This window comes from Typopeltis vanoorti, chromosome 12, assembly GCF_054136105.1.
Source record: "Typopeltis vanoorti isolate ZY-2024b chromosome 12, IOZ_Tvanoo_1.0, whole genome shotgun sequence".
NCBI lineage: Eukaryota > Metazoa > Arthropoda > Arachnida > Uropygi > Thelyphonidae > Typopeltis > Typopeltis vanoorti.
In genome coordinates, this window is record NC_143560.1 from 127,615,512 (window position 1) to 127,628,052 (window position 12,541).

General features: G+C 34.9%; 1 protein-coding gene across 1 annotated transcript in view; it reads left to right on the top strand.

Moving 5' to 3' along the window:
* Positions 1-12,541, top strand: part of LOC150101218 (catenin delta-2-like) — a 728,964-nt gene that overhangs the window by 587,137 nt on the left and 129,286 nt on the right. Inside the window, exon 18 of the mRNA XM_090401243.1 lies at positions 800-819. Coding sequence (XP_090257369.1) covers positions 800-819 — 20 coding nt within the window. The remainder of the gene's footprint in view (positions 1-799; positions 820-12,541) is intronic.

Here is a 12,541-nt window from a genome sequence, read left to right on the forward strand (position 1 = left end):
CCCCCTCCCCAAACAAAAGTTCAAAACATACTTTATTTTCAAAAATGAGGCTTGTTTTGAATTTGTATTTGGAATCTTGGTCTGTCATTGCACTGCTTCTGTTCATTTCAGTTATCACTATTCTACAATCTAGATGCAACTAGATAGTTTTGCAGCAATCGTGTTAAAAAACAAAGTAAGATCTTCCAGCATCATTTTTGTCAGAAATTTACATTATTGACCAAGAAAAAATCCTTTCCTTTATATATCATACCTGATTAGCTAGAAATAGGAAAATCTTAATTATGCAGATTTCTTTCTTCAGTCTGCTGGATGGAACTTTGTAACAAACTACTGTGCATTCCTATCATGTATACATGTCATTGCTTGGTTGGTAATGAGTCTACAGTTTGAAGATAAAGGCTCTCTTCTTTGTTCCTTTCTTTTTTCATATGAGTAAGTATAATTGTGTTTACATACTAACGTAAATATTAACTTAATGAAGATAGCTTTAAACATATTCTTTTTTTGTCTTTTTTTTTGTTCTTTTGATCTTTCTTTCCCTTTAGTATGCTATTTCTTACTTCAGTGAGGATTCGTACTTCTTGAAAAAAAAGCTTACATATGCAGGAGTCGTTATGCTCACTGGATTAGATCCATAGTTTTTTCCATTGCTAAACAGTTTTAGAAGGTAAATGCACTAATATATATATACACACACAGTATATATACATATTATGTGAAATCCTTTATATATGTATATATCAGCTTAGGTATATCTGAACAGAAATTTTAAATTGTAATCTCTTTTCTTTTACAGGAATGGTTCCTTATACTCAAGTAAGTGTTTTTTTAATAATTAGTGATATATATTAAATCAGTGTAATAATAATGATAATTAGAAGAATTTATAAAACTCAATGACTTCTTTTTGAGAACAGGCAGCTATTTTAATTATTAACGAGTAATAAAAATTATCATTAGTGCAGCTGGAATCAGACTCATTGTGGAAGGCTAATATCACTGCTGCAATAATTATTGTGTCACACTTTAAATTCATTCAAATTTTTTGCAGAAATCCTGTTCTTCACTTTCTTTCACACCACGCCTTTATACAGCATTGCACAGAATGGTCTTTTTTGTCCTGTGGAAGGCCCTAGTAATGTCCATCTGCTGTCAATGGTTTATCTCAACAAAAGTGAAGAATGAAGATTAGCTCTTTCCATTTTTTTTTTCCCTTAAATTTCTTTTATCAGGCCTGGCATATTACATTCTCTTAACATATTCTCATAGTTCTGATATTATCTTATCTTATTCCAAACTCCCTGTCTAGGGTTTTTTCATTTCACCAAAATTCTCTTGATTGAACCCTGTGTCATGTAATCCATGCAATCTTTAATTGGTGTAAAGATGATGTATTCAACTTCACTGAAGTAAAATGTTAATCGTGTTATATCATTCCAGAAAAAAAATTTCTCCATACTGTTTCTTACCTATGATAATACCAGTATCTTAAGACAAAATGAGATCTATTTTCTATTAACATTTACTTCCAACCTTCCTTAGCACAAACACCTTAAACATTTGACTCTTCTGCGTAAGGTGTTATTTGTTTTGTGAATAGCACTTATTCAATGCTATTCAAATGTACTCTGTCTGATAATACCATTTCTAAAGTGCTCTCTAATTACTTACTTATCCTCTTTGTGCCTCATGGCACATAAGGTTGAGATCTACTTCATCCAGATACCCCTGTCCTGAGCTAGCAGTTCAGCTTTTCTCCAGCTCTTCCATCCATCCAGTCTTTCCTTTACTGTTATTCTCTGCTAAGTCAATTTAGGACTTCACCTTTCTGTTTTCCTTCTGGGATCCTTGTGAAAGCCCCTTTAGGAATCTCTGTGCTGTTCATTCTCAGTATGTGTCCAATCTATTTCCATCTCCATTTTTTTTATTTCATTGGTGATGCTTTTTTTTTTTGCACAGTCAGCTATATAAGTCATTGTTTATTAGATGTTGGGGGGGGAAATATTTTTAATATTTTATGCAGGCATTTAGTTTGAAAACTAAAGATTTGGTTGTACTTGATAAATACTTTAGACAATGGCAATTACAACCCAACCTGAACAAAACTGTAGCTGCATCCTTTCATTTAAGTAATGTCCAGGCTAACTATATTCCAAAAGTTTACTTCAGAAATAAACATGTGAAATTTAACAATCATCCAAAATACCTAGGAGTTACCCTAGACAGAAGTTTGACATTTAAATATCATCTAGAAAACATCACTGGAAGATTAAAAACTCGTAATAATATAATGCATAAATTTGCTGGTACTTCTTGGAGTGCTGATACCAACACAGTGCGCACTACTGCACTGTCTTTGGTTTATTCTACAACAGAGTATTGTGCTCCTGTGTGGCTGAACAGTGCATAGTCCATCTGAATCAAACTATGAGAATAATCTCTGGTGCTCTAAGATCTACTCCTGGCTACTGGCTCCCAAGTAATATAGTCCCTCCCTCACTTCGCAGGATCCAAGCCTTAAGCAAATTATGGACAAAAATAATTGGAAACAGTTCCTCACCTATCCACCAAAACATTTCCTTCCATACCTCACAAAGACTGAAATCCAGACATCCTGCCTGAAGGAGTGCAATACAGATGAACAACTAGAACTTCGACTTATGCGAGTCATGGGGAGACTATTGGCTTCAACATACTTCTAATCTTCAATTCCCATTTTTAGTCCAACATCTTGTCTGGAGGGCTTTGGTCTCCTTAGACATGTATGGACCACTTTAAATTGGATCATAACAGGACATGGGAGATGTAAACATGTCTTGCATAAATGGAAATGGTCTGATACTCCAAACTGTGAATGTGGAAGCGGGATCCAGACTATCAATCACATTGTGCTTAAGTGCTCTATCTACTCATTCTCAGGCACCAAAGAGGCTTTTTTAAACTGATCCCCAGAATCCTTGGAGGATCCGGGATTTAAGAATTAAGCTCTGATTCTTAATTTTTAATGTTTAATCATTTCATCCTATTGTGCCCCTTTAAATATGATTTTTACAGTTGTTTTTATGCTGTTTTATGTAAGTAATCCTGAGACCTGTACATCATACACTAAATAAATAAATATGGTTTTATTATGGCATTTTGAAGATTTCCATATATTTAATTTTCTGAAAGCAGTATTAGCTTTTGTTAGTATTTGCATTATATCCCTGAGTTTCAGTATCTACATTTGTTCCTGAATATGCAAAATTCTTAACTTCTTCTATAGCATGCTGATTGATTTTGATCTCTTTGTGGTAGCTGTTTAGTTGAAGCACTTTTGCTTTAGTCATATTTATTTATTTGATACCCACCATTTCAGCTGTTTTATATAAGTCTTCTGATTTTGTATGTATATCATTGTATTTTGATATCAAAACTATGTCATCAGCATTATCTGATGACATAGTTGATTTTGTACAGAAGATAAAATTCAACTGATGTAATACTACCTATCCACAAAAGATTGAAAATCTGTAACACATTGAGGAAAGAACAAATGTCTTCTGTTCCTCACTCTGTCTTCCCCAAAGTTGTACCTTTGGGGAAGACAAAGTGAATGGATGTTAGCCAGTAGCTGCTCATAGAAAGTGGAAGAACGATGATTTAATAGAATATTGTCTGTGAAAATCCTTATAGAAGAGGCATAAGGCAGAAAGAGAATGTCTATGATGGATTGATTCAAATGAATCCATGACAGAGAAAGAGAGATTATCAATTAAGGTTATGGATAGCAATAAGTATTCATATGGAAGTTTTGATGTACCATCTCATATGAGCGAGAATTTGGCCAGTATCAGAAGTTGCTTAGGTGAGAAGTATTGTTTTGTTGGGATGGAGAGAGAGAGAGAGAGAGAGAGAACTGCAGAAAATTAAATAAAATTTTACAGTTAAACGCTTAACAGATATTTCAGTTTGTGTATTACAAACCATCTTCAGCATGGAGAAAAAGAATGAAAACTTCAAATACAGCAGATTTAAATAGCATGCTATTAGCAATGGTTATCTTAGTATGTGCGGGCATGAGTTTGTCAGGTTGTAAGACCATTATACTGTTAGGATCTTTAAAAATATACTGTATATATGTATATCATACAGTTGCTGGTAACAATTTCTTAGATTTTTTGCATACATGTTTTGCATAGAGGCATAGGTTTCGATGATGTGAAAGAAGCTCAGCACTCTCTTTGAAAACAGATTCAAATTTGAAGATACATCTATGTAGTGTTGTATCATTCCAAAAAATCTCATGGCCACTATTAATTTCATGTTCTTCAATACCTGGTTTCTGGTATTTAATCAATTTATCGTATTTGTCGGCTTATAAGATGCACTGGTATTTACGATGCATCAATTTTTCAGGAGCATTTTTTGGAAAAAAATGTATACATTTTCGAAAATAATTATAGCATCTTATCTTACATTGATTAAAAACAATGTTGGAGATTTTTGGTGTAAAACAATTATATATCAAGGGAAGAAAATATAGGATTACAATAACAGTTTTAATCTCATCTTCAGAACTAGAGAAATTATCTTCTGAAATCTCTTCCATTCTTGAAACAGAGTCATTGCTTTCTTCAAACAATAAATCATCTTCAGTACTAGGAAGGGCATTACTAATGCCATCTTTAATAATAATCTCTAGTTTTATTGCATTCCATCAGATTTTAACCCATTCACACACTTCTGAAATTGTAGATTTCTTTCTTCTTTCACTTGGTGTTACTTCAAAATCTGACGGCTGCATCCAGTTATTCCACTTCTCCTTCATAAATCATTTAAATGACCTATTAATGGAGATGAGACATCTAAAGGTTGTAGCTGGCTTGTTAAACCTCCTAGAATTAAAGCTGAGTTTTTGACTGGCTCAATTTATTCTTAATAGCCTCAGTTCTGTGGCAACAAAATTGATCCCATACTAGCAAAGCGAGTTTCTTAAACATTCCACTAGGATGCCTGGACTATACTTTTCTTATCCACAATTTCATTCTTTCTTCATCCATCCAACCTTTAGGGCTGCCATGAATATAAACTCCAGTAGACAAGTTTTGCTTGGGTAATGTCTTCCTTTTAAAAATAAAAAAAAAAAGGCGACAATTTTGTGCTATCAGCACAGCATGACAAAACGATAGTGTAATGAGTGTTTTCATGCCCACAAGTTTGAACAATAATTGAATGCCATAAGTACCTTTTCCATATTTCCTAATTGTGATAGTTCAAAGTCCCATGTTTTTTAGCATTAATGACATATTTATGAAAATAACTTTATTTTCATATTCATCAGGCATCTTTTGTGATGTTTTTGTTCACATACATGAGTTATTTCTTTTCATAACCTATAGTACCATGATGCTGAACCTGTAAATTCAATGATACCTCTGTCTGTTGCCATTCGTTTTGATTTGTGAATAATCATTTTTGCAGATACTGAAATACCAGATTTTCTGTTGTATAATACCCACATTTTTAATTCTTCCTTAAGTTCTGGCCATTTTGCAATTCCACATGGAGATTATTTATTATATTTAGTCTCTTTTAAGTTTTGTTCTTGTTTTATCCAAGTTCATATAATTTTTTTCAGTTGGCAGCAGCCTAAAATATCATGCTGCTGCTGCTCTTTGGTTATTTTCCTTTCCATATGCAATAACTCCAAGTTACTGAAAGTAATATTATAGAAATGTCTATGTTGATTTTGAGCCATGTGTTAATAATAAGAATAAATCTTAAACTTGAATATCACTAATTCTAGTGTACTGGAAAGACTGTTGGACTTGTCAATTGTCATTATGAAACTGTGCAAGTCATCAAGCAGCACGCACTGTTTTAAAGGAAACCAGATGCACTATGTTTCATTTCACTATACAGAATGTATCTGTTTCTTCTTTAATTAGTTCTAGTTATCTATATTTTAAATTTCTTACATATTTAATTCAAACTCACGTATGACAAATGGGCAAGAGTAGAAGCATAAAAATAACAAATTTTAACTGATCAAAATTTTAGCTGAAATTTCAACCTTTGGCATATAACATGCATCCTAGTTTTGACAAATTTTTAGGGAAAAAAAGTACATCTTGTATGCCAGCAAATATGGTAGTATATGACTGGTGTTTTTAGATATGCTTTTCAATTGGTGACTTTGTCTAGAATAGGATAGGATAAGTTGCAGGAGATATTGAATATTTACTGAGGTGCTGGTTTACACTCATCATAATACAGTATAATGGAATAATTGCAGCACAAAGAGAAATAATTAAACAGCAAATTTAATCATTTTAACATTTCATGTCTGTCACAGAGACATCTTTAGGAATACAATGTTAAAATTGTAATAACACACCCAAAAGAAAAAGAAAAAAGGAAACTGGACCCATTTAGTTCCATTTCATTATACGCAATGTATCTGTTCTTTTCTTTAAGTTTTAGTTATCTATATTTTAAATTTCTTATATATTTATACCTATTTGAGTGGAAGAAGTGAAATTAGACTAAATAAAGACTAAAATGCTTTTGTGTGAGTGATTATAACTTTAACATTGTATTCATGAAGATGTCTCTGCAACAGAGATGAAATATTAAAACAATTAAACTTGCTGTTTAATTATTTCTCTTTACGCTGTAATTATTCCATTAAACTGTATCAGCAAGTGATATCATTTTTATCATCATCATCATCTTTACCAGTGTTCCCTTGAATGACACCCTTGAATATTGATCTTCTGAATCTCCTAAATCTCCAATGATATTGTTAATCTTTTCAGATTTATTAAGAATTTAGTATGTTTCACTAGGAATGGTAAACTATATAAACAAATAGAGGTAACTGCCATGAGTCAACTTGGTTTCCAGTTTTATACAACTATTATGTAGACCATTTAGAAGAAAAAATGTCCCTTAAATTATTATTATTATACAGCATCTCCATGGAGTCTTGGACACTTGCCCTTCCCTTAATGCATAGCAGATACATGTCCGCAAGGAGATGTGCTTTGCATTATGGGAGATACTGAGACAAGGAGTGATGAGAGCTTGGTCCACTTTTGCTACAAGTTGCCAAGGGATGTACCACCCTTACCCCAGTCCTGAAGATATTTTCAGGCACAAAGTTTGTTTGCTTACACTTGGATAAAGAATTAAACTAAATTTATTATAGTCTAACCAAGTGCAAAATAAACTTCCAACATCTTTCTCTAAATCCAGAGTAATTTAATAATAAGGTGGTACACTGGTTGGACTCGTATAGGTAAATATGACCTCTCCATTGCTTCTGCCTTAGTATCACTACTCTTGGTCTGCCTCCCACCGACGAGACCTCAATAAAGGTCGAAACCGGTCTAAGTAGTGGCCCTTCCCTTAATGCTTAGCAGTATACATGTCCGCAAGGAGATGTACTTTCCATTATGGGAGATACTGAGACAAGGAGTGATGAGAGCTTGGTCCACCTTTTGCTACGAGTTGCCAAGGGATGTACCACCTTACCTCATTCCTGAAGATATTTTCAGGTGCAAACTTTGTTTGCTTACACTTGGATAAAGAATTAAACTAAATTTATTATCGTAGGCAATCCTTAAACTTATTCACTGTCAGGGCACTCACAACTAATTTGGGCAATCTATTCCACTCATTCACCACTCTCCATGCAAAACAATCTAGTTTGCACATTCTTACTAACCACACTCTTAAAACAACTTCCATGAATGACACCTAGTTTTTTCACTGTTTTGTCATGTATCGAAAAATTTCCCTTGCATCAGTTTTATAAAATCATTTAATATCTTATTGTTTCTATCATACCCTCTCTTTTCCTCCTATCAACTAAACTTTATAACACACACACCTTCAGCCTATCCTCATTGGAAGTATTCCACAGAACTGACTAACTTCGTCACTCATCTCTGAATCCTCTCTACCTTCTGACCCCCAAGAAACCAAGGTGACCAAATCTGTGCACAGTAGTCAAGATGCACCTGAATCACCATATGATTCAAGATGCACCATAGTTCATAAAGAGGGATAATAACATCCCTATATTTTCTTATCGTGTTTTTCAACATCGAAGTAACCTCCTCCCCCCAGCAATAGAACACACAATACTTCATAATTGATAAGTGCAATAGCAACTAAACTATCTTTTTTTAACTTTGCTTTCACTTTTCCAGTGTTTTTTATGATACCTTTATATAGCATATTCCAGAAGAAGAGGGAGGGGAAAAATAAGCTTTGCTATTAAGTTCTTATCCCGTTACTCTTCCTAAGTGTAATAAAAAAAAATTGATTGTGGAGCTGTAGCACATTAGCAGCATCATAGGTTTGATAAGCAAGGTATCCATACTGTTGAAGGTCTTAGATAAGAATAATAGGATTTTTACCCTGCTAGAAACATTTTTTTCCATCTGTAAAATCAACATACAGACTGTATTTAAACACATTCAGTTTATAGGCTAGGTCTCTATTATCACCGAGCTCTCTATTATCCCCTCCTGGTATCACACCAGGAGGTGAAGCTTATCCACTACCCAAAGACTTCTTGTACATAACCTTGTTGATAACAAGGTTAAGTACTGCCAGCCACTGAGGCAGACAGTAGCCAGCAGATAAACTGCTTTGTTTTTTTTTTATTAAATCAGTGGGACACTTGCATCATTACCAATGTATAGATGATTTCTTCTTTATGTTACCTAACTTTGAAAAATTCTGTAGAAAAAAAATTCAGCCCAACTCCTACACTACATATTTCAGAATTATGTGGTGTAGCAGAATTCATTTTAAAGTTTTCTGGCAAAAAAAAGCTGAAAATAGAATTTACTTTATTTAATCGACTATGTCATCATCAGTCTCCTGATTTGTACCCTCAAGAGTGTTCAAGCTACTATAACAGCACTACATGGTTAAGTTTACATGATTATTAATCTCCTATACACAATTTTCTTCCAGACTAGTCTGTTACTTATCAGCATTCCAATACTGTAATATCTAACATTTCGTGCTTCTAAGGCACTTCTGACTGAATCAATCCACCTAGATCTTAGTCTTCCTCTGGGTCTCTTTCCTTGGCATCAAATGCCTGTTTTGATAACCTTTACTCACCTATTCTATTTAAGTGGCCATACCAACTTAGGATAGCTGTGCTAACATATTCTTTGATGCTAATAGTGTCAAGTTTCTTTCAATGTCTTCATTTTTAATGATTCTGTTATTGATGCCATTGGTTTACTCCCCTAATTTTTCTCAGAATTCTCATATCTGTAGGAGTAGATAGTATTTTGGTTAGAAGGATCGGATATTGGCTCTCTGAATGACACCATCAAGTTGTGTATCAAAAAAGTGTCTCAAAAAAGGAGGGTAATCAGCAGTGTGTTGCATGGTTCTGTTCTTGGATCCCTGCTGTTTAACTTATTCATAAATGATATATCCTATGGACTGACTGGGATCTTCATTTGTTTGCCAAAGATGCAAAGTTGAACAAAATTATAAGTAGCACTGCTGATTTTAACTTGGACAAAGGAGTGCAGTTGTAGTTTCAATATTAATAAGTGCAAGGTGTTACATTTTGGAGTACAGGAATATAAGGCTGTGTACTGTATTGATGGTGCCATACTTAGTGGATGGGATTTGGGAGTAATGTAGACAGTAGGCTGAGGTTTAGAGGGCATATTGCAAAGTGGCAAAGACTCCACATTGCAGTTCTACTATGGTAAGAGGTATTCTAACATGTAGGGATAAGGAAGTGGTTGTGCCACTGTATAAAGCACTTGTCAGACCACACTTGGACTTTGTGTTCAAATTTGGTCACCTGGTTTTCAGTGTGATGTGGAATCATTGGAGAGGGTCCAGAGATAGGTGACCAAGACACTATCAGGACTTTGGAATGCTGGCTATGGAGAGAGAGAGAGAGAGAGAGAGGTTGAAGAATGTGGATTGCAGAGTTTGGTGAATAGAAGGAAAAGAAATGTTTAAGTTAGTGAGAAGATTTTATCGGATTAATCCAGATGAGATCATAACAAGAGTAGAAAGCAAGAGGGGAAGAACTAGAGGCCATCCCTGGAAGTTACGTAAGAATGTGGTGAAGAGGAGTGTAAGGAGTAAATTTTATATATGGAGAATTGTCAATGAATGGAACATATTATCAGAATTGTTGTTAATGCAAGGAGTGTTAAGGATTTTAATATTCAGTATGATAAATATGTTGTCAGTTGAATGAATCTCCCACAATGAATCTGCAAACTCCGTGGAGGGTGCAGCAGCAGCAACAACAACAATAATAATAATTAAGTTAAAGGGAGATGGTAAATCCCATTTTATTTTATAGCCGAGTACTAAACTCGGATCGAAATCCATCAAATCCATAGAGTTTCATGCCGAAAAAAACTATCAGCGAGCCCAAGTGTAAGTGATTACTTGGGTAGTACAACACCAGGGCAACTGCAAGCAATTCGATGAATTTCGATTCGAGTTTCGTACCCGGCTATAAAATAAAACGGGATTTACCATCTCCCTTTAACTTAACTTGTGTCACCGGTAAAATAGCCTTTTGGCTTATAATAGTAGTAATAACAATATAGGAGTACACCAGTTCAGCAATTCTATAGTAGAGATATATGTAAGTTCGGTTCACTTAAAACCTTGATATTCCAGGTCTACCTACTCACTGATGAGACCTCAAAAAAGGTTGAAACTGATCTGGGTAGTGACCTCTTCTCATAATGTAAAACAGTATATATACATCTCTTAGGAGCTGTGTTTTACATTATGAGAGAATATTAAAGTTAGTGACGGATCTTGCTCCACCTTTGCTTGGAGTTGCCCTGGTGTTGTACTACCCAAATGATCACTTACACTTGGGCTTGCCGATAGTTTTTTTTCGGCATGAAACTCTATGGAATCGATGGATTTCGATCCGAGTTTTGTACCCGGCTATAAAATAAAACGGGATTTACCATCTCCCTTTAACTTAACTTGTGTCGCCGGTAAAATAGCCTTTTGGCTTATTATAGAGTAATAATAATAATTGTATGGGGGGGAAGATGCACAACAATTACATTTAACGATCTTCTTCATCAATAAATCTTGAAAATTACATCAAATGTATCAAACATTGACATGAATCTTAATCATTTTAGGACAAAACTTGCAATCAAAATTGAACTTGACTAGACGAGAGATGTTCAACCTTTTGCCTCAACCATTTTCCCATTCTATTTATTACTGAGTGGCATATTCTGTCATAGTTTGGTACTGATTTTGTCAAATTCAGACTGTATTGTTGTTCTTAATTCTAAGAGCTTCCTGGGCTTTCCTCTGTTCACTTTCCAGTCATAAGAGTGAAATTCCTGCTCAGTTGGATCCCATCTACCAATCCAGTCTCCTAAACAATGTCAGGCAGTTGGAATACTTTGGCAATATAGTGAGGTACTGCATATTTATGCATGCTGCATAAATATTGAGCTTGGCAAGTGCAAGAAGAATGATTGTTATGGGAGATTTTAACTACGGCAGTATAAGCTGGGAAGAGGAAAATGCAAGTAGTAAGAAGGGGGTAAAATTTCTGGAATTCTTGAGGAACAAATGTCTTCGGAAGCATGTAATAGAGGGAGCAAGAGGTTCAAGAGTTTTGGATTTGGTCATAGCATCAGAGGAGCTGATAATAAGTGAGATGACATCTCTCCCATCAGTTGGAGAGAGTGACCATGTGGTTTTGACTTGGAAAATGAACAGACATGCAGGTGTATCAAAGAAAAGGGAACATATGTGGAATTATAAGGATAGTGATTATAATAGTCTTAGGTATCAACTAGGGGAAGTTCCATGGAGGGCAGAATTGGAAGGCCAGGATATCATTAGTGCTTGGGAAATTGTGAAAGAATATTTGTTAGCAGCCATAGTAAGCTGTATTCCATGGGTGAAGAAGCGGACACAATTTGGTGTAAAGTGGATGACAAACGATATCAAACAGGAACTGCAGTTGAAAAAGAGATTATGGAAGAGATATAAGGAGAGCGGTGGAGGACAGATACACAAAAAATATAAGATACAGGCCAGTAGAGTGACCAGTGAGGAAGGCAAAACTATAATATGAAAAGAGATTGGCACTAAGATCCAAAGAAAATCCTAGGGAATTTTTTAGCTATGTTGGCAGTAAGAAGAGAAACGATTGTGGAAGAATGACATTGCAGGATAAAAACGGGAATAGAATGACTGATGCAGAGGACATAGTGGAGTTGTTCAATGAGCACTTTATTGGAGTATTTCATCCTGGAGGAGGTTTTAATACTAGAGGGATAGGGCAGTTTCAGGGTTTGAGGAGAGTGTGTTCCAAATACTGAGTACTCTCGGTACCAGTAAAGCTGTTAGACTGGATAGTATTTCGCCATGGGTTTTGACAGAATGTGCTAAAGAACTGACAGCTCCGTTGACCTGGCTTTTCAATAAAAGTCTGGCTGCAAGAAAGGTATCCAGGAATGGAAGGAAGGTAAGATAGTGCCACTACATAAGGGCGGTA